Source organism: Lipophrys pholis (assembly GCF_963383615.2).
Source record: "Lipophrys pholis genome assembly, chromosome: 2".
NCBI classification, from domain to species: Eukaryota; Metazoa; Chordata; class Actinopteri; order Blenniiformes; family Blenniidae; genus Lipophrys; species Lipophrys pholis.
The window spans coordinates 1,316,814-1,340,546 of NC_137636.1; the positions used below are offsets into that span (position 1 = coordinate 1,316,814).

General features: G+C 39.4%; 1 protein-coding gene across 1 annotated transcript in view; it reads left to right on the forward strand.

The window, feature by feature from the left end:
• The window catches only part of luzp2 (leucine zipper protein 2), a 213,067-nt gene that overhangs the window by 101,595 nt on the left and 87,739 nt on the right, over nt 1-23,733 (forward strand). The window contains exons 2-4 of the mRNA XM_080458465.1: nt 4,676-4,793; nt 10,068-10,138; nt 17,588-17,669. Of these exons, the coding sequence (XP_080314591.1) occupies nt 4,676-4,793; nt 10,068-10,138; nt 17,588-17,669 (271 nt within the window). The remainder of the gene's footprint in view (nt 1-4,675; nt 4,794-10,067; nt 10,139-17,587; nt 17,670-23,733) is intronic.

A 23,733-nucleotide genomic window follows, 5' to 3' on the forward strand; every position in this document is an offset into this window, starting at 1 on the left:
CTTCATTTGGACTAATGACCACTGATGAAGAAACATTAATGACCATCTCTGACTCTTCAGCCAAAACACATTTGATGCACTGAGGCTTCTCAAGGCGCCTCGCTGAATCTCGAACAAAGACGCTATCGCTGCAGATCGTGAAGGAGAGTACTGTATGTACTGTATGTACTGTATGTAACGAGTCAAGAAGTTCTCCGTCCTTTGTGACTTGATCGTCATTGTTGCTGGCGATAAATATCCCACTTGTACTTTAGCATCACAATGCAATATCCGTCGCTAAAATCAATTAGCCAATAACAAGGTATGTCTTGTACATTTCACTATTTAATTGTTAACCCTACCAATTAGCCTGACCTCTTGTGATTAAGGAACAAAGCCTATCAATGTAGGTTGCAGGTTCGAGCCCCCATTAGTCTACGTGACAAAGAATCTTTGCGCAAAAATACTAAACCCCAAACTGCTCCTAGTGTGTGTGTGTGTGTGTGTGTGTGTGTGTGTGTGTGTGTGTGTGTGTGTGTGTGTGTGTGTGTGTGTGTGTGTGTGTGTGTGTGTGTGTGTGTGTTACTAATATTGTAAAATCCTTTGTGGGCTGTTAAATCAGTAGAAAAACTGCTAAAGTGAACTTCATTTTCCATCAATATATAAGAATAGGAATATAAAGGTATGAACATCCCATTAGTCTTAAAAAATATGATGTCATCAATCTTTCTTTGTGTTGTGTTTTTCATGCATGAAAGGGGCAAAAATCAGGATAAAAAGCAGAATGTGTATATTGAAGAGTATTTGTAGACATTTAGAGGAATAGATGTATACATTGGTGAGAGAATAATCTTCATCTGAACTGCTCTGGTATAATCCAGCACATTACTACACTAACCAGCTTAGTCCTTGACTGTCTTCATATGCACTGCCGTGATGGGAAAGGTGTTGTCTCTGTGAGAAGGACTAAAGTTTTGGCTCATTGTTCCACTGGAGTAAATGTGGTGAAAATAGTGTTGAACTTTACGGTGCAAGATTAGGATTGGAAGTGTACTTTCTATGCAAATAGATTTAGTGGAAGCTCCACTTAAGAAATGATGTTGCAGTGCGTGGTAAATACTATGCATTCAACATTTTGTAGTCGTCAAGCCAATATACGCAGTAGTTCATAGGCAATGGTGGCGGAGCATCATGAGCTGCTGCAGGATTCTGTGACTAGTTGGCCCCAGCCTTGGTTTCTTTATTGAGCTGTTGCCTGGATGTTGACTGTTGCTTTCAGTTGTGTTTCCTTTAGCCTCAGCAGTTTTATTTCCCACTGCAGGGTCAGCCTCATATAACTCAGAGACTTGCTGTGACTCCAAGGGTAGAAAAATATTAGAGGTTGATAATCAGATCGTGTAAACGATGCCTCCCACTCCGTCTGAGGAGTTTGATGAATTTCACATCAACACTGGTGGTCTGATTTTTTTTCTGCAGATGTCCAGAAAGAACGATGTCACTATTATCATGGCTGTTGCTTTATCGCTGTGTGCCTGGTGGTGCCGTTTCTGGCCAGAAGCCTTTTTCTGTTAGGGATTCTGGTCAACATTATCCTCATTAACGTCACTGCTTTGAGAAAAGAGGATCTTTGTTTGGGACGAGTCCCCATGAACACTGAACTCTTGGAAGCTCATGGTACAATCATGCAGCTGTTACCTTTTATTTGTTGTAACGAGCTGCTTAAAGTGGATTGTGTGCGGAGAAAAAAAACAGATTTTGTCTAACAACCTTGTGATATACTTGTTTCTGTGTCATTGTACCTGGAATTATAGGTCTTATTCATTCCACAGATGCCCAAGGGCCTATTCCATTGGGTAATGAATAATATGGCTGTCAGGGAGGAATCTCTCACCCTATCTTCCCTCGTTGCTTGAACCTGTAATAAATTTCCCACCAATGCCATATGGTAGCAAGTCATGTGTGGGTTTCACTATACCGTGTTATTTATTTATTTCCCAGGTGTTGCTTTTCTATTAGTGATTTATGTGTTATTGTGTATGATCTGCTTCTGGGATCTGTGACATGGCGAGTGCAGGGTTTTTGGAAGGTGGCCCGGGCTGGAACGAAGCCATGGATTCAGAATAATGTGGCAGAACTCTGTGCCATCCACGGGCCTGTCGTTTTCCCATATTTTTTATGGACTTAGCCACAGAGGAATGGTTGACCATATTCCATTACAGCGATTCATATAAAAAAAACAGGGAGATAAATGAGAGATTTTGTGACTACCAGCAAGTATTTAGCAAGGACTTACTCAGCTATAACCAGTGCATATGCTTTGCTTGAAGCTACGGCTGTCATTTGCTGTTTCTGAATACATAATAAAATAAGCACTGTAAAACTCTGTTGTTTTTAATTATTTGTTTTCTAGTTGAAAGTGAGGAGTTTCAGAGCAGCACTGGTAGTGGGTTCTTTATCCTTAGGTCCAGATTTATAGTTTCAATAAGAAGGTTTTCCATCACCTCATGTCATTCATCATAGTGTTACACTCTTATGTTAATAATATGAAAGTGGTGTCTGACGCCTCGATTACACAACGTTTCCAAGTAAAAACGGGAAACTTTCTTTGCGTGTTCGGGGTTTGTTTACATGACAACTGTGCTCAGAGGCGCCCGTAACAACAATCCCAATCTGAATGTCTGTGTATCGACCATTCTTAATGTTGATAGCGTACTGTTAACTGAGTGCATGTGTGTGTGGTGTCATTACAAAAACAACCAACAGCGTCACCTTGTGGCCCGGCGTGCTGGCTACACAGGTTTCTGTAATTTCTCTGTAAACTGACATCTTTTCCAAAACATTGCTGTGTGAACGCAAAACTCTTCTGAGATGAAGTGACAAAGAAGTTGTGTAAATATGGCCTGACTGTTCTAGATATCTCCCTACTTTAACACTTGTATCTACTGTGATGGCTCTGTAAGCACCAAGCTCTCAATAAAGATCTCCTCTTTGCATTCAGGTGGAGGGAACTAATGCATTCAGGACAGGGTTGGAGACCCCTGGTATAGGAGCTAATGGATCCATTAATAGATCCTGCTTTATTCATGGTGGGGTTGAGCTACAGCCAATCCCATCTGACAATCAATCGCTTCACCATGAACAGGTCACCAGTCCATTACTGGGCGAACACAGAGAAACACTCACTCATCTACAGGCAATTTAAAATCATCAATTACCCCCAAAACGCATGCTTTTGAATCGTGAGGAAACTCACACATGAGCAGGGAGAGAGTACAGCCTCCAAAGAGAAACATCCATGAGGTGAAGTGAGATCTGTGTTTCAGGTATCAATGAGAAAACAATGAAATCTTAAAATCATCTTCTCATCAAATTTTTATTATTGCCTGAGCAAATTTGATCATATCATTGGTGTGCCTCTCAGTCTAATCTTATTTATTGGTAAATAATTTTTTTTCTGTAAACTGGCCCTGCAGCAAAGGGGTGGCCCAAGCAAAATGGGGCGATTAGGGATCCACAGTGAAGCGGGATCATCGTACTCACTGACCTCAATTTGTCTCCTGATAAACACACCTTGTCCCCGAGAAAACCACTTTCAGAAAATTAGTCCAGTTCCATTATAAAGATTAGGTTATACTCCACCACTTCTTTGTACATGCCAACTTCCTGCTCTGCAGAGGACAAAGGTTTTTCAAAGCGTTTTCATAACGTTCCACCCTGGAAGCCATTTTCAAATCTATTTCCGTGGCTCCGAGCACAGTTGTCATGTGAACGCAACGAATGTTTTCTGTTTTCGTGTGAACATGTTGTTGTGTAAATAAGGCCTCAGAGTTGTAGTTTTTTCACTAGTTATGTTCATTACACTTCTTGGAACCCAATAAATTGGCAGTCGTAGCTTCTGCGTTGGAGGAATTCCACTCATTTTCTTCTTTGTAAACTTTATAACTTGCAAGGTCATCCCTGGAGCTAGATTAAACTCTTTGGCTTTAAATGAACTGCATGTTTGACACCCACGTTTCTGTCACATTCAGCCATTCATACACCATACGAACATGTCACGATAGGGGATCAAACTACCAACCATGGGATTGAAAGACAACCTGCTCTACCAACTGGGACACAGCTGTCAGGGAATGTTGAGCGAAAATTACAGGCTGCCGTTCATATTAATGATAATAAAGTAAATCTAATTCTTTTTATGGCTGTTAATGTGAACTTGCTGTAAAGTAATACTTGCTTTTGTCAGCAATAAATGACAGGAATGCTTCTCCAGTGCAGTTCAATACAAGTTCAGTACTGCAAAGAAGGAAGAAAAAAAACAGCGTTTGACAAACGTGCCCTTTAGAATTTTTTTCTTAATAATTGAATGGACTACATGAATATTTAAATGGGAAATGCAGGGGCATACCTCTGGTCAAAAGACCTATCTCTGTAAAACGGGCCCTCTATAAATGGGTTGATTGAAAGGAATAGAAGCATTTTTCTATTTCATTTATCCAGGGACTGTGCTGAGTAGATATTAGTTTTCTCCCCTATTGCTCTACCCTTTAGCTTTAACGATGGTGCTTTTAATCCAGTTTAAAACACCTCTTTCTCCCAAGGGTGCCAATAAAAAGGGAATTTTCTCAGCCAGTGGCGGACATTTAATGGTGAAATCTCACTCTGTCTTTTTGTTTTTTTTCTTCTCTTTTTTCAACAGACAAAGCTATGATGGGTTGGAAAAGAAGCTGAAGGAAGTCTTCAGTGAACGGAGCAGCATCTTGCACCAGCTCTCCAAGACATCAAAGGAACTGGACAGCATAAAAGGCAACCTTCAGGTCTGTTCTTTACTGTTTCTCCTCACAGGACAGCAATGTTCCAAGGGTTTTCCCAGTTCTGGGTTCGAGGCCTCGGGTAATCTCCCTGCCTGTTTTCAGCCAGTCTGCTCTAAACCAGCCAGATGTTATCAAATATTAATGTGAATATGTTTTCCGATTCAGCAAGCCCACTTATGTACAGTACATGTGCTACTGGAAACGCAATTGCTGGAAAAATGGAAACCCAGATCACTCAGTGAGTAAGGAAGCCATTATTACCTGAAGTCAAACGTGAAGCTTTTCAGAGGTAGTGTAAGAGAAAGAGAAGTCCACTGTGTCCCAGTCAGTTGTTGCTTTAGCATGTACTGGGCATCAAACCGTAACAGTGACCATAATGGGCTTCTGACGATAAAGCCTGAGGAGTGAGTGATTGCTGAGTGGCCTTTTGGGGGGTTTAAATTAAGGCCTTGTTTTCCCAACATTTCCCTATAAAGCTGAAAACTTTCATTCCATTTTGGGGGCCGGTTTACACAACAGTGGTGCTCATAGCCGTTGAAAAACAGCTCCCAAGGTGGAACTTTTTGAAAACGCTATGAGTCTGTTTCCCTGTAGACGTCTTCAGCATTTCTGCCATTTCTGTGTAAACCTGTGGTCTTCAACACGCCGATCTTTGGCCCTTTTAAAAGTCGATATTTACACCAATCATAGTTTTGATGTAAATCTGCCACTCTGTCTCCAATCTCTGATTGGGTTGGCAAAAAATGTGCGTTGGCACTTTGGTAAAAAAACAACAGACGGCAGGCGGTTGTGGCAGTAGCGTCACGAGTGAATCCTCAGAATTTCAACAAGACATCAGTCACACTAGTGTATAAGATTACCCCCCTACACACACACACACACACACACACACACACACACACACACACACACACACACACACACACACACACACACACACACCATTTACTTCACAATAACACATAGAAATAATGTATTTTACATATTCCAAATTTTTACATTTAACAAGACACATTTTAAAATGAGTAATCCCACTCCACACTAATCCGTCTAGTTTATCACTTTGAAACAGACCAAAATACTTTGGATGAATGCAATTCAATTCAGTTTGTTGCCATGTAAATGTGAAATAAACTAAACTAATCATACTATATGAATCCCCTTGTGGAATTTCCGTTTTCTGCACTCATCAATTCTTTATCTAGAATGCTGGGGGCAGCCACATTAGGTCTTCAATAAGGGTCAAGGGTCTTGCTCAGAGAGCCACAGTGGTGACCTGTCCACTGTATCTGTAAGCCTCAACATTTCAAGAAATAATGGCTTGAAATATTTCACTCTGTGTCATGAGCCTACATCATATATGGGTTTGACTTTCTGAAATGAGTGACAAAAAATATTGAACATTTTCATGATATTCACATTTTTTTGAGATGTACCTGTATGTTGTCATGTAAGTCACTTCTTTATATGTGTGACTTGTAGTCCGGAAAATATAGGAATGCTTTTCCTCACAAATCAGAAACCTTGTAACCAGCACTGTCTGCTGAATATCACCATGTGTATCATTGTATAACACAATAATTGACCTTAAACAGGGACTACATGTGTGTAATGCTGCATGTAAGTCATAGAACAATAAATACATACAATAATAAAGTGAATGTGAGTGGCTGCAGCTGAAAACGTATCCTACTCGGTCACCCCAAAATAATCAATATCGAGGTGCTTTTCCTTCACCCATCAACAGATGACAAGCTGCTGCCGTGAAAAGTTTATTGTGACGTTTGATTGGTCACACAGTCAGGTGAAGGTGATTTAGGCGTACATTTCTCTGCCAGATTAAAAATAAATAGATTATTTTAATACAATCTAGTCAAAAGTAGAGGCAAGAAATGGCATTGCAAACAAAGGAGAAACAGACTTGTGGTTCTCTACAAGCTTTATTCCTTCTATTTTCCCTAAAGAAATCATGATGAATAAGTATTAAGTGCAGGGTAGAACTCAGATGTTTTGAATAAACACACTTGAAATTTACTTTTTCAAGTAAAAGCAGCAAGAACATAATGAAGTTACAAAAAAAGGCCATGAGGCAAAACCATCTGTGATATATAGGATATACAGGATTATACTGTCTACAGTTTTGATATTATATAGGAAGCAGTAAATACCGAGTGACTGTCAAAATCCTTTCAACACACTTTGGCCGCTGAAACAGGAAGTAGAACATGAAGACTTGTGTGTGGCTCACTGTATAAGAGGTGGTCGCCCCGGTTTTACATAGAAACGGTCTTTCATGTAGATTAGGGGTGTCAGGCCTGAGGTCCAAAACCTCCCCGCAAGAGGTTCCAATCTGGCCCAGGAGACGATCAAGGGAATTGTAAAAAGCCACTGCACACCAAAATGTAATGGTTATAGGAGAAGTTATTTGGCTATTTCACCTCATTTGCACCAAAAATAATCATTAAAACTGGCTTCATCTGGGAATTGTAGCATAAAGTTGGATTAAAAAAATGGACTCATAATACAACGTTAGGAGAGTTATTATTATTTCCTCTATCTGATTGTCCTGCCAAACCTACCTCTACCTTATTACACCATACATACTCCAATTATTTGACATTTTTACACAATCATGTCAGGCCTTCCCACCAGTCAGTTCAGGTCAAGTTCATTGCAATTCATCGAAATGACACTGATGAACAGAAACTAAATTACAGACTTTAATATTTAAATGATTTAGTGTTTTCGTACTCGATTCTCCGATGCAACAATGGTTTTAAAGTCCCAACTGGATATTTAGATCAGGCATGCCAGCTGCTGTGTGTTTTTGGGTTTCCTCTCTGCAGGTTGTGAATGTTTTTAAGCTTCGGGTTAATTTGTCAAAAGAATCAATAATCAAACTTCCCCTCCATTGGTGTGTGCCCATCCTGCCTTTAAACAGCTCATGTTGTTTGGCCACCGTCCCTCCCTAGGCGGGCTTTCATGTCCGCTCACTCCGGGCGAGCTCGGTTGTCTTCCATCTTCGCCTTGGGCGGCTGGGCAGGGCAGAGGTTGGCTTAGATTTGAAATAGTGTGCAGCGGAGCAAATCTATTCTTCATGGGGAAAACATCATCTGCATAAACATCACCGACTTCTGAAAGAGAATCGAGTCGACGGGGGGGAAAGCCGTTTAGCGCTTTTTGGAAAGATATGATGGAGCAACTGTTTATGATTTAACGAGTTGCCCTCTCGGTGCCGGTCAGCAACCCTCATGATTAAACTTTGTATGATGGGGATTTATTCTTGGCAGCGTCTCGCAGGTTATTGTGAAGCTGTTAACCTGCTGCGGGTAAAATAGCTGCTTCATTGTTTAAATTCACTGTCGTGCTCTTATAACCTGAGGGGGAGACTCATTCTGTGGTACAATGAACGTGACACTGATTAAATATCAACATATTTGCATACTAATTGTTAGGTAGTGGGGTTTGCATAGGAATTGTTTCCTAAGACCTACTCAACACTTTGCTATGGGAGTTTAACTTAAAGATAGGAGAATAGTAGAGGGACTCACATAATATTGTTTGTATATAAAAGACTCGCCAAGGCCCCATTTGCACAACATTTCCACTGAAAATGCTTCGTTTTTGTGTCATCGTTTCAGAAAAGTTTCACGTTTTCATGACAGCAATTTGAAAACAGGGTCTGTTTGCATGGAAACACCTGAAAACGCTGAAACGAGTGTTGTTTCATGCTGGACTGTGAATTAGTGCTGTTGGTTGTTTTTGCTATGGAATTTTTGAGCATTTTTGAAAAGCTCCACCTTGGTAGTTGTTTTCAAAAAGTTGTGTTTTTAGTGGCTCCGAGCACCGTTGTCATGTAAACAGACACCGGAAACACAGTGAGAGACCAGCATGTCACTTGAAAACTTTATGGCGTAATACAGGGTCTTGTAACAAATGTTACTTCGATGTTGGAAACTGAAAACTAAAAGACAAATGACAATTCGGTTGATGTGTAATAATCACAACAATATTAAAAATAATAATAATAATAATACTATAGAACAAGGTTTTTAAAACAGTGGATGAGCTTGAAGTACACTCCCACTCTCACAATGTTTGAATAAATATATATATAAATATATATATATATATATATATATATATATATATATATATATATATATATATATTAGCTTCTAACTGCAAAGCGTCTATGTTGGATGAAACCGATCAGACATGTTCCACTCATCACGTCTTGACTCGTGGCCACAGTGACTCCACACAGTTTATAAATTCTCTCCATATGATTTTCCGCCGGTTTACTTCCACAGTCCAGAAAACCTGCACTGTTACTCCCTGAGTAAGACCCTGGGCCTCCATCGGGCATCTCAACATGCCTCAACATGCACTGTAAACAGTAAACTTGTTTGCAGACGATGAAACGGTGCTTGTAAAATGTGCAGGCCGGAGCTGTTGACGTCCTGTTTCCTTGAACAAGGATTCAGGAGGAAGTAGAAACATGTCCGGTTGAATCGGCTCGTTCACAGATGATACAAATTGCTGGATTCACCAGGGTGGGATTATTGTTCCTCTAACTTCCTCCTCAACGTCAGCTTATTATCTTGAGTGCATATACATTCTTGAGTGTCGACGGCAGCTGTTAATTACATTTCTTCTTCTATTCTTCATCTTCAACTTGAATTTAAATAAAGCGCAATCAGCGGCAGGGGAGGAGCCCGTTTCAGTGTTATGGAAATGTGCTGGTAATTACCACAGATATCACCTTCAAGCAGTTTAAAGATAAACTACTTTCCCTCAGATTTCGCGTTTTCTCACAAGTTGGAAAGTTTATATGGCAGCTTATAACAAATAAGAAATATCTCTGAGGGCTTTCAGAGCAATCAGAGGCCCGAGTAACTCATAATTACCCATCAGTGAGGTGCTTAGACACCAGCACACCCCATCCAGCGCTCCTGTTCGGCCTTCAAGACACTGAGATAATCCTCAGCAGATTCTTGAAAGAAAATTCAATTTATGGCAGACATCAACATTTTCCATCGACTTCCCTCACAGCCTCTATATTGTGCTCCCTCTTGAGTTAACACCAGAGTTTCTGTTTGAAGAAACTTAAAAGGTCTAACTACCCCGTGAAACCTTTACCATGGCAGTTCAAAAAGTGTGTATACAGTATTTGTCTCCCCGGCCCGCTGCGGCTGCTTTGAAGCAATTTTCATTTTGAAGTTTGTCATGTACGATGCAAAAAACGCACCTTTCCTGTCTTCTGTTCTCTTCCAGTCACTGAAAAATGATGACACGGTAGCCAAGAAGGACGTGCAGAGGATTCTGGAGCTCAGCCACAAACAGAGGTACAGTGGGACATGGTGGACGACTGAGACACTGGCTACCCACAGTGCCGCCTTGCTCACACGTGTCAGCACCATTAAGATTAGGAATTCATAGCCGTCAGAAATAATGGATGAGGATTAATGAAATCTGAAGCATCTCGTGTTTTCCGGTTTGTAAGCATTACATTAAAAGTTCATCGATATTCAAGGCGGAGGGAGAAAAAAAGAAGTAGGAAATGTGAGTTTTAGAGTCACTTTTTACATCAATGTTTTGTTAACGTGATGGGAAAGCTCAACTAGTGAAGTGTTACAAGTATAGTGGTTTACACCGTCTCCTAACAGATAGAAGACCCCGGTTTGATCCCAGTGGAATGAAATTAATGCAATTTGTGTAACTATAATTCATGGTGCAGCTCGTGTTTTAGCCCTGGAATGGACTGGAAAACTACTTCATTGTCCGTCAATCGATCTTTTATTGAGGTCACAGGGTGATTTTATTTAAACCCTGTGGTACTTTCATTGTGCAGCAGCAGGAGAGGACATCTGCAAACATTTAGAACACAGACACGCTGCTCTTTTAGCACGTTGATCAGGATTTCTTGTCATTGCGGTGAGTTTAGGCCGTTTCAGACTACAGTTAAAAGACAATTTAATAGCCAATATAAATCCTGTTAAAGGCCTCTGATACCATTTTCTAAATTGAGGGCTGCAGATTGTCTGATGCTAATCCCAGCTGACTATGAGTGAACAAGGTTTAAACTGTGTATGTCATCGGTCCATCACAGACACTGTGTACAGTCATGCAATTTTCATTTTTTGCTTAAAAATAAAAGCATTCAAATGTAAAATTCTTAAAAAAAAAAAAACAACAGTAAAAAAATCTGAAAAGAATCTTTGAAAAAATAACAAAAAATATTTATAATCCATTAAAATGTAATTTCTTTAAAATATTGATTGAAAAACTGTAACATTTCTTTAAAGGGGACATATCATGCTAAATCCACTTTTTTAGCCCTTAAATGCATTTTGTTGTATATTTAGAGTGTTTAGAAGTACAGAAAGGTTCAAAGTAGTCTCTTCAGGTGCTCCGTTGATATCTTTATATTCTGTTTAGGTCATATTTTGCGATCGGTTTCGATTTTTCTATTCTCTATTACGTTTTTTGAACAATGACGTCACAGTATTCTCAGCGGAACTGCCAAATTAGGACATCGACATTTCGAGCAATCCGCCATTTTTGTTTCTCGCTGCGATTTTGTAGTCCAACCGAAGTTACGAGAGGATAAGTGGAAATGTTCGGTTGTTGGATGTAGTAACCCACAAGCTTCGTTACACCGTCTCCCAGCATCAGAACCTTTTTGAAGTGCCTGGTTGAGTTTTATTTTTCACAGAAATGTACCCACATCTGTGGGTAAGGTCATTTTTGTGTGCGCGAATCACTTTAAGGACGACTGCTTCAGCAACCTCCGCCAGTATAAAGAAGGATTTGCCGAAAGACTTGGTCTGATTGAGCGGTCAGTTCCTTCTATCTATGGAGACGACGAACAGAGCACTTCGGTAAGCTGTATATAACGCTAAAAAGTGTGATGATAAGACGTCCCTGTCATTGTTTTGTTAGCATTAGCAGTTGCACCGTCTTCATATGTTAGCGCTGTGTGCTCGTTTTAGATTATAATGTAACTTCTGTGTTAAATAGTCGTTGTAATACAGGCAGTATTGTAGTAGTGGGCATGGATGGAGAAGTTAGTGTAAATATAGTAACACACCATTGCGTTACATCCATATGAAGACGTTGTTCTGTAGGTGCATCATGGTCATTTTCATCTGGCTCCGCCGGGTCCGACTCTGGCTCCAACATGTATGGCTGGATGGACAAATCTTCCCTTGTTGACATTTTGTAAATAATGTGTGAATATAAAGTTTCTGCGCCGCTAGATAATTGTATTGTACTGTAAACTACAAAGATGGCCGAACAGGGTGACGTTGAACCGAGTGTCACCTCTGCAACCTGGAGAGGAGGCGGGGTATGAAGAGACCGCCCCAAAACCAGTTGCTCTCAGAAGCACATCAGAAAAGGGGTAGAAAAGGGGCCTGTGGAGCTCTAATAATGAGGAATTCAGACCCAAGCATTGCAGTTTCGCGTTGTATAGACCACAACTGTATGATTTATATGTAAAAAGGAAGGATTTAAAAGCATGATATGTCTCCTTTAAATTACTTCTCACAACACGTTTTCAACTTTTTCCAATTAGAAATTTGAAAAAAGAAAAGAAAAATTACTTTGAAATCAAAAAACTAATCCACACATTTTTTTATTGGTTGAATACTTTCATTATTTTCCTACAGTAGTTCGGTATAGTACTTTACATTTATTGCATCCCGAAGTTGCAGTGGGCAGCCACTTTCCAGCGCCTGGGGATCGTTTTTGGGTTGACAGGTTTACTTTGGATCGCACCCGGACCGAGACCTTCTGACTCAGACCCACTCACTACAATCTGCCCACAAAACTACCGCAGAACATACAAACTCTAAACAGAAAGACCCGGAATCAAACCTCGACTTTATTACTGTGAGGTAAAAGCAGTAAAAGCACTAAACTATACCAGTAACAGATTCAGTTTCAATGAGCCTTCTCTCTCACTGTCATAACAATAACAGTGAAAGTTTATGTGCTGCGATCCAGAAAGCTTTCCTCCACGTTAAAGCATGTTTTATTCAAACACTCCGGTTAGCGTCAAGGTCCCCTACGGGTAATAGTTTAGCAGCCATCAACACACATTAAACACACATGGACGTCCACAACGTTAACTACATATACGCATATATATATACGTACTAGAACAAATGGAACTGGAGATAAAGCAGTGCAAGATAACAAGCCACACTTAAGAAGCAGTGAAATGATGGAAACAATGGATTTACCACATACATCTATAATATTGTTGGATATTTATTACTATTGTGATATATATATATTTTTTTTATGAAATTTTGCTTGATTATACATGTATAGACTGTTAAATATCTGAGGTTAAATGTTTTTAGTCTTTGTATTGGTAAATATCTGTGCACTATTGTATTGTATCGATTTTGCAGTATAATATTTACCTTTGTATACTCGTAAATATGTCCGTACTGCTTTTGTGCCTTTAATCTACGAGTATATTAAAGAGTTTTATTTTATTTGCATACAGGATATTGTTAAATATGAGTGTATAAGTTTTGATAAATACAACATGTACATTCTCATAAATATGTGGTTGCTCTGTTACTGTTTTTAATTTGTATATACTAGTGAAATGGCGAGTGTTATAAAGTATTAATTTTATAGAGATCATATGGATAAATATATTTGATTGAGTCAAGAGTATTTACCATGTGTACACTCAGTATATTTAATCTGTATATATTGGTAAATTATATAATCACCATAATAATAATAATAATAATGAGTTTGTTGTTTTCTTGTATTTTATTTGTATACATTGATTTTCCTCTCCAATATTCACATGTATGTCCATGTATGTCATCTTTATACACTATATTATTAATATAGTGTGATCACTTTATCGCATTTAACACTTAAAATATAGAAATATAATTAACATATAAATTATTGTCATGATTCTGTAACATGGGTTTAATCTCCATTAATCCAGCCATCCATCTATATCTATAAGAAAGCAAGTACATATAATATTAAATGGAAATAATAAAAGAACTGCTTCATTGGACTATGTAGGTTCTACTCAGATTAGGCTGCTCCTGCACAAACAAATATGTTTCTGAAGTTTATACGTAGGTACATTTTTATTGGATGAGGAAAACGTGTGGTACATAATAGCCTCTGCAGGTTCAATTACCTCACATCAGAACCTCCTCACTGTTATTGATATGAACGGTGTTTATAAAAAGTGATTTATCCTGGTGAACGAAGCCTAATTCAACCACAAATCTCAACATATTTGGAAATAATGTCTCAGTGCTTATCCTTGGAGAAAAGAGCACGGAGCATCAGCGACTCAATGCTTTTATGTTTTTGCAAGCAAAGCTGAAAAAAAGTGTTTACCTAAAGTGTTTCTCCACTTTGGATAGTCTGATTAATGTTGTGTGTAATGAGCCTGTTAATGATTAGGAGTCATCTGTGGCCCCGGCGCTCTCTGAAATGTGGGGCCTGATTGAAGTCCGGCCTCCTGTGTGCATTTTCCCGATGGCCGATCGATAGCCTATCACCAGTCCACATGGCAGCTCTCACATGTCATCAAGCCAAAAACCATAAAGCAGCGGTGGATCGGCTCCGCGTTGCCTCCCTGGCTTTTTCTTTTTCTTTTTTTTTTAATGTTATTAATCTACCTTTGGAGTTCCATGTCTGCCAGGCCTGATTACTCGCCGCCTCCATCACGGAGGATGCAGACAAGTGATTCATTGAAAGTCATTTATTTTTGACAAACCCTAACAGGGATTTGATTGCGTTCTGAAAATAATTTCTGCCACATCCCGCAACGCAACCAAAATGTTTACCAGCAGAGCAGGGACAGAGCGTAAAATATTCTGAGGATTTAAGAAAAGCAACATCAACATAAACTATTTATTTGTACAAAGAAAAAAAAATTCACAAAAAGTAAGGAGATGTTTGATTCCTTACTCGTAGGAACACCACCGGAAAACAATCTTCTACGGCTGGAAAGCCTGATTATTTCCCTTAGATACTGACGCCTTTGCAAGGAACATGCATTTGTGGGATGAGCAGCAGAGCGGAGTATGTTTGCGGATGGCAAACAGCTTTTGGAGCTTCTGGCGCCGACACGTGCTTATAATCAGGCGTCTGATCGAGTTTAAGAGACAAGACAACATGATATAACATATCAGCATAACATAACACACAATAACATATTATAACATTATAAAATAACATAGAACCTTGATATAACACAATAATATATCATATCATATCATAACTAAAGAATTACACCATATTCATCCCATATGGGGAAATGCAGTCATCATAACAGTTCCACTTAGCAAACAAGATATTATAGAATAATACATACTAAAATGTATGAAAATTATGCAATAATACACATTTACAGTACAATGCACGTGCATAAGTGAAACTATATATTTCCAGTGTGTTATGTTGGACTGGCCGTGTTAAGCAGTTTGCTGAGGGGATGAAAATACACATTACCGGTGTTTTTAGCAATGATTGGGCTGCAGAATTTATGCTGGCATGATTTTACAAAAACAATAAGTATGCTTCACATAGAGAAACAATAAAATGCCTTAAATATCAACACTTATGTGGGCACACTGCTAAATGTATTGACACTTCCGTATCAATACATTTAACAAGTTATTTTTGATATTGTACTTAAACACCTGATATCCTGCACTTTTGTTCAAGCGAAGATGTCAGATCTGTACTTTTTTTCAAAGCCGTTGATTTTCATACCAATAACTCTATTTAAACTCCAATAAATGGTAAAGTTTGCCTCCTCTGCTATGGAAGTGCCTGGCTTTATATTCCACGTGCCCTTTGCTGACAGTTTAAGCAGTTTGCTGGTGTTTTTACAAAATGTTTCCTTGTCTTGGATGCAGTAGACGGGAATATAAATGAAATGCCAGAACAGCAGCGGTTGACTGGCCACTGTGAAGAAAAATGTTTGCGCGGTTGAACTTATGCCAAGTGAGAGAAGATCGCTGGCATATGAAATACAGGCGTATATGAGCAATGAGATCCTCCCTGCATTAGCACATTGTGTCGCCACGCCGGCCGCCTTGAGATACACCGCCGGTTGACTACATTTAGCGGGCTGGCTGTGACTGACGCCATAAACTTTTAACTTTGCAGCCATGCTTGAAAACCGTAAACAGACTGTTACTTCTAATTTAAGCGGGTTGCCCTGTGATGTGATTTCTACGAGCATTTCTGAAGCCACTGACCCACATCACTTGCCTGTTTGATTCATAATTCATTGTGCATTGCTGTTATCGGTGCACAGGAGCATCAAACGCACTGAAATACCCATTGCATTCTAATTCACGACATTTAAATTTTATGTTAAATGTATAATGAATGCAGCACCAGTCTTCATACAGCATGCATGAAATCAGTGTAGCACACTCCGAAATGCTGCATAATAAAGTGTAAGTAGTGCCATGCTTTAAGTTCTCATGTACACCCAATATTACAGACTTTTCCTTTTTTATATCATGTTGCTTTATATCTGTATTTGCTCAAACGTGCATAATAAAGTGTCTATTCATGCGTTCCGTCACATGTCAGGCTGCAGCTGAACATTGAAAATATTTTCAGTTTATGTAATTTGAGTGAAAGATTATGTATTTTTTGGGAGGAAAACTACTTTTTTTTAACCCTTTAAGGAACAAAATGCGTCAAATTTGACCCATATTGTTTTTGCAGCCTCTAAATTAATTGGCTTTACATCCATGCAGCTTTAGAATAAAAATAGCTTCGCTAACTAGCAATCTTTATAGCCAAGTCATCTGCAATCAATAACTATTGACAAGAAGGTCCCGTTTCCATGACAACGTTCCAAGTGAAAATGCATCGTTTTGCCTTTATTCAGCATTGTTTTGAAAACGATGTCGAAAATAGAAGAAATGCTGAAACCGATGTACCATGCCAGGCCACAGGTTGGTGCTGTTTGTTTCTTGTTGGAGTGAAACCACACGTACGCTGAAGACCCAGGAAACAGATACTGGAGGCCGCCATTGTTGTTAGTGTGCGTCCACTCCTGCAGGTGCTCGACAGCAGCGCTTCACAAAAGTGGCTTTTACAGTCGTCAGTAAACAATATCTAATGCAGGTTATTTTACTTCAGGGGTACATACAGAGGAATTGATCCCGAATGTGACCTGAGGAGCAAGAACAGAACCTAATAACCTTTCAGTAACAACACCTTTTCTCTGTTTGAGTGCAATAAAGTATGTTCTGCACGTTTACACATTTTACACTCATCTCACAGGCCTTAACAGAACCGCAGGTGGCCGACATTGATCCATGGGAAATATATTTGACACCTCTACTCTAATGAAATACTGAAATAATAAAAAAAAATGTTTCAGATGTGCAAAAGGAGCTAAGCTGTGAGATTTCTGAACCCAACACTTCTCTGACACGTAGAAATACAAAAGATGTGCTTGTTCATTCAGTGAGAAACAATAGATCAAAATTAGAACGCTCAACAAGAACAAGACAAGTGAATGGTTGAAAAGGTATTTGAAAGATTAACTCTGACCCACAATGTGCATTTTATTTGTTATAAAGTTATAAAGAAGCCAGCCTAAGGCGCACCGGTGCAATAATCCTGCAAAAATAAAAGTGTTTACGTTTCTATTTTTGTTGAGTTCACGTAAACGACAGTAGAAATCAATGTTGCCGTTTCTTGGGCAGACATGTGAACGGATGTGCTAACAGAGTGTTTCTCACCTTCCTCTCTCTTGACAGGGAAGAGATGAAGTCCCTTCAGGCGGCCTTGCAGAAGCAGCTGGACGAGGCAAATGAGCGAGCGGAGAAGCAGCAGGCCACGGTAAGACAGAGCCGCCCTGACCGTGAGCGGCCCCATCTCCTCTAACCGGCCCCGTCACCTGTCACAGCGGCCCCTCGCCGAGCTCCGCTCATTACCCAGCAGCCTCATTGAGACTCCCGGAGAAAAGCTGGAGAAAGAGGAAACGTCAAAAACCCAAAATTTATCGTTTTGCAAATTCAACAGATTTATTCTATTTGTTGTGATTAGATTTTATTTTAAAACCTGCTTAGGTTCAAACATGCTCTTCAAAAAATGATGAATTATTCTGAATTAGATTATGCTGATAAATAGATTTGTTTATTTATTCGTTCATTTATTCATTTTGTTATTTATTGAAAGTATTTAGTTTAGAATATAGCAACCAAATGATTATTGTTTCCGATTTAAAAGTCAGGAAGCCAGCAATGAGATAACTCTCCAGTTATGTAATAAATGATTTGAGTCAATAGTGATTACAAAGCATTTATCCAATAATGCAGCAGGTTATTATCATTCAGTTATAATTTGATCAAAATAATATTAAAACCATTTGAAAACCAAAGGCCCTGTTTACATGACAACATTTTCAAGTGAAAACAGAAAAACCTTTGTTCCGTTTTGGGTGTCGGTTTACACGACACTGAAAGCGCCACTTTTTGAAAAAGGTCCGCCTCTGCCTCCCTGGACACGGAGGAAAATGTGTATGTTTGTGTGGTTTCATTACAAAAAACAAGAAACTGCCCCAACTCATGGCCTGGCATGATAACTTCAGTCTTCAGTATTTTTTCATTTCAAAAATGTTGCTGTGTAAATGCAAAACTTTTCTGAAATGAAAACTTGAAACTTTGTCGTGTTTATGGGGCCAAAGGGTCCTTGCGTTAAAATTTCTTTTTAAAAATAGCATCAACAAGTTGCACCTTGCTTGGCTGCTGTGTGAATGTGATGAACAGTGTAGAATGTGTGTTTATATTTCTTCTACTGAGCCCAAATATATTGATTGTAACTTAATGAAATGTGTAGAAACCCTCAACAGCATGAACCCAGCAGATTACCTTGAATTATACTGTTTATTATAAGAAAAATATTTATATTAACACTCTAATCAGAATGAATTTATAAATTAATTTCACCAGGACTCCCTTGAAAAAGACGTTTTTATTCTCAACGGGACTTTCCTGGTTAAATAAAGGTTAAATAAACAAATGTGATGATTTATTTGATTAGTTGAAATAAGGAGTGTTTCATACAGTAAATGGCAAAGATTTTTCAACAACACACACTTTGAATCTTGAATCAAATGAAACACCTTAATATTGTGATATAATGAGCATCACCCTGTGGACTGCAGCTGAGTACTGCTCGTGTTTGTCTTCAGCCCTGGTAGATACAAGAGAAAATATATATGTTATCCAGACTTACTAGGTAGGAAGGGGCAAAAGTGTCAGTTTGGTATTTGGTTGATAGAATTTGATTGTAATGCCATCGTTTATTCCCACCTTCGTAAAGTTTTAGTGAGTTATTGATTTTACATATGATTTTATTGGTGCTTTTGCTTTATGGATTGCTAAGAAATACATAGAAATAATCTAAATGTGTTTTTATTCCGAGTTATTGACAGTGTCGGCCTCAGGGAAGGTAAGAAAATACAACTATATGCGCCAAAACATACCAGATAAGCAGAAATGGGGAGAGGAGAGGGTCCATGAAGGTGGATTTCTGCGATGTGCTCAGTCCCACCGCGTCGTCCCCGTCGCTTGTTCCACATCAACAAACCGGCGTGAAGCCTGTCTGGCTGCTCTGACAGCTCCAGCCGAGGAACGCTTCTGGGACCTCTCCATGTATGCTAATGAAAGCTCGTCCCATAATAGTCCCAGATTCTCATGCGCAGTCACGACGGTTAACGTACACCGTGACTTTACAATCGACAATCAAATCATCGGCCCTCCGCGAGATCAGCAGTGGTACAGTAACAATGACATCCCTCCCTTTTTCCTTTGGAGTGGTGGCAGATCCCTCTTTCCGTGTTTCATGGCTTCACTTTGACATTTATGTTCGGTTAAATGGTATTTTAGTGGCCCCACTGCGATGTGACATTAAAGAGATCGCCTCGGCAGCATGCAGATGACATGCATGTTCAATAAAACTGTGAAGCACCGTATCTGATCCACTTCACGTCGAGTGAGCAGAGGTGGACGGCAGACATTACAGTTACAAATGAATTACTGCAAATGGATACTTATACTCAATGTGTAGTTGGGTTTTTTAAAAGCTTTGTTTTTTGACTTTGAATGTACTGCGTATGTTTTTCTTCCTCTTACTGAATGGGTTGCATTTTTATCATTTCAAAGGCTGCTTTGCTCTGTGTGTGTGTGTGTGTGTGTGTGTGTGTGTGTGTGTGTGTGTGTGTGTGTGTGTGTGTGTGTGTGTGTGTGTGTGTGTGTGTGTGTGTGTGTGTGTGTGTGTGTGTGTGTGTGTGTGTGTGTGTGTGTGTGTGTGTGATGACATTATTCTTTATTACCTTGATTACAGGGAAACTGCATCCAGCTGAAAGTAGTTAAAATGTAACTAATACTCATTACTCTTAAGCATGACTTTACTAACTGAGTATAATCTCATCAGCAGTTGTATTTAAGTACACATTCTCAGTTCTCTGCCCAGCATAAGAGTTTGAACCGTACAGATTGTAAGACCGTTTACTCTCTGCTGTGGGAAAGTTAAAGAAAGAGAAGGACAGAAATGTTGATGTTTGGAGAGAATTTAGATTCAAGCCAAACTTTACCTCATGCAATGTTCTGCATGAGGAAGACTTCTTTGCCGTGGGTATACAATCATTGATTTCTCCTTATCTCATGCTGTGGAAGTACATTTTCATTTTTAAAAAGCAAGGTGCCTTTCTAAGTTATTGTATAATACTCTGACTCTCTCGCAAGAGAATTTAAGTAATCCTGTGATAAAATGAATCAAAATGCCTTTGAGTTGTTGGAGATGAACTTTTCATCGGCTTACTAATCTGCTGGAATGTCGTTGTGTTGAAGGGAACCAGAAAAGTTTGGTTTGAAGTCCATCTCAAATTCAGTTGTGAAAGGAACGATCTACCTCTTCTCTGATCGATACATTCCTCCTCTTCACTGATTTGTCATTTCATCTGATTTGATCTCAGTTAAAGATAAAGAGATCAAATCTCCTCGAGCGGTCGCAGCGATCACAGATTTAACATTTCAGGTGAAAACGCTTCGTTTTTGCATTTTCGTTTTGAAAGTGACAACAGAAACACTGTAAATGATGTAGTTACCTTGTTTGGCCACTAGTGGATGGTATTGTTTGTTTTAGTGGTGAAACCACACACATAGAACAATAGACCAGGTTGGATTCTTATTACAGTGACTGAACTACCAAGTCCCAGGAGAATCTGGAGTCATGACGCTCTGGAGGAAAGGTTGTTATTGTTCATCTACTTGGACTGGCGCAGCAGAACCATTTACTTCAGCCTTTGTAGCAACACTGCTTTGTTTGTTGTTGTTGTTGTGTCTGTGGTTTCCGCGGAGACGGAGTCAGAGCGATTTCAAAAATGTGTTTTCAGTGGCTGCAAGCACCATCGTCCTGTAACTGGACACCAAACATGCAACAAGTTTTCCGTTTTGCCTTGAAAATGTCGTGTGAATGAGGCCTGAGTGTGTTTCACAGGCAGAAATGACAAAAAGATGGAACCCAACCTCACCAGAGGTTCTACCTGTATTTTGTTGGAATCCGTTCATCTTCTACAACAGGGGCGTCAAACACATTTTAGTTCAGGGCCACATACAGTCCAATCGCGCTACTGTGCCCTGAAAAGTTTTACTTTAAAGTTTTCAATGTTTGTGGCACAGAGTATACGTGATGGAAAAGTTTATATTTTCACAAAACCAAACCATTGCTCCAAAAAAGATTAGAATCACATCATAAAGCCAATTTTAATAAAACCTTCTTGTGCAAAACACAGTAAACATTAAACATGGCCTCAAATCTTTTCCTATCACTGCTGCTTATTTTATAATTTAGCTTTGTTATTCCTACATTGACATTACATTCTAAAAAAAAGTGTTTTCTTGGAATAAATGTTGATTTTGAGGTCTATTTCTTGATTTCTTGTTAAAACTTAGGCCACAGGCCATATTTGGCTTCATTTGCCTTTTTAAAGACCTCTTTACGTGTTAAAATGCAAATAATGGTTCAGTTATTTGATTACCTTTCAGCATAAATTAAAAAACAAATAGAAGGAAGCACTCTTTCAGATGAGCAGCATTTAACAGAAGGACATTTTTCTTCTTCTTTTGGCTGAAGCCTCAGTGCTGTGCCTGGAATTATGTATTTTATATTTATTTATTACACTATTCCTGCGGCTACGGCAGTGACTGAAAGGCTCAAACATGAACTTTGATGTTATCATGCCCGGCTGGTGGATGTGAGTCAACCAGGTAAGGCTTAGTTTACCGTTCCCTCTGGCGTGTACCTGGCATGCAGTGACCAGCTCCAGGAATCTTTCCCGCTTTGTCCTCAGGACAATCTTGATGACCTTGCTCAAGGACACTAAATCCCCTAAACAAATAATAAAAAAACCTTTTCGCAAGAGCAGAAAAACCGAGAGTTGAAACCTTGACCCATCATTCTGTCTCTCTCACACGCGGTAGTGATCTGTTTGGAAATGTGGTGGCTCATGGCAGCGTTTTACCATCTGCAGGACTCGTTTGAAGCACTGCCTGCTCACTGAAAGTGTACACACACAGGCCAACGGCCAGCGCCATGAAGACATGCAGGGCTCAGGATGAAAGGCCTGCGATAAACAAAGATATCACTCTGACAAGATAAGCATATGGGCTATTAAATCTGGCACACGGTCGCTCATTGCAGGAGGAAGGTGATGCCTCAGCATGTCACCTGTACGGGAATCAAACCTTTCTGGACATTAGTTTGGCTGAATTGGCTTTGGAAGATTGTTCAGCAAATAAAAAGTATTCGGCCTGATTTACAATGCATTTAACAAAAACAAAACAAACCCACACACACGTGTGGAAGCTGATAAAACAGGATGCAGTGAAGATTGCATGTGACAGATTCAGCACATCGGCCTTCATGAATATGAACGTGTCAGGTGTGTGTTCCTGTTAATGCTCGCGGATTATTCTACAGTGGAAATGTGATTTACTCTCTGCCTGCTCAGCCTTCCACAGGGCTGGTATTGTGGTGACGTCAGCCGACTCCCCACCACTTTTGTTTGTTGACTTTATTACAAGGTAATTTAATCAACTCTAATCTTTTGATGATTTTTTTTTATTTGACCAAATTCAGATTTATTTGCAATAATCATGTGACATGAGAAATTATGATCAGAAATGTCATCATTTCCACCAGATCATCCTTGTTTTAACAGACACAAAACCATCAATTCAATACTCTAGACCAGGGTTCCCTAATCCTGGTCCTGGAGGCCCGGCGTCCTGCAGGTTTTAGCTCCTCCCAGCTTCAGCACACCGTAATCTGATGATGATGTCATCGTCAAGCTTGTGAAAAAGCCAAGTAACGAGGCCTTATTGCATTCAGGTGTGTTGCAACTGGGAGGAACCTAAAACATGCAGGACAGCGGCCCTCCAGGACCAGGACTGGGGAACCCTGCTGTAAACATACCATAAACATGCAAAATGGAAATGCAATGCTTAATTTAATCCAGGATTTTAGTCGAGATGATATTTAGTAGTCTGGTATCCAGAAGGAAAATTATCCACAAGTTTGTTTGAATCTGCTAAATAAGCATCGCAAAACACAAGTATGGTGCAAAGAAAAAAAATAAGATTTTCATTATATTTAAAACTTAAATGGCAACATGTTCGAGCTGCTCAGGGCCTGTTTACACGTTAAGTTGCATTTCAGTTACAAACGTTTCTCGGTTGCATTTTTCTCCAGTTCCACGGAGACAGGCGGAGCGTTGTGGAAAAGTTCCACCTTGGGAGCCGTTCTCAAAAACGTTGCCGTGTAAACCGACATCCAAAATGCAACGCAAATTTTTTATTTTCATTTTAAAATCATTGCCACTCACGTTAATAATGCAATA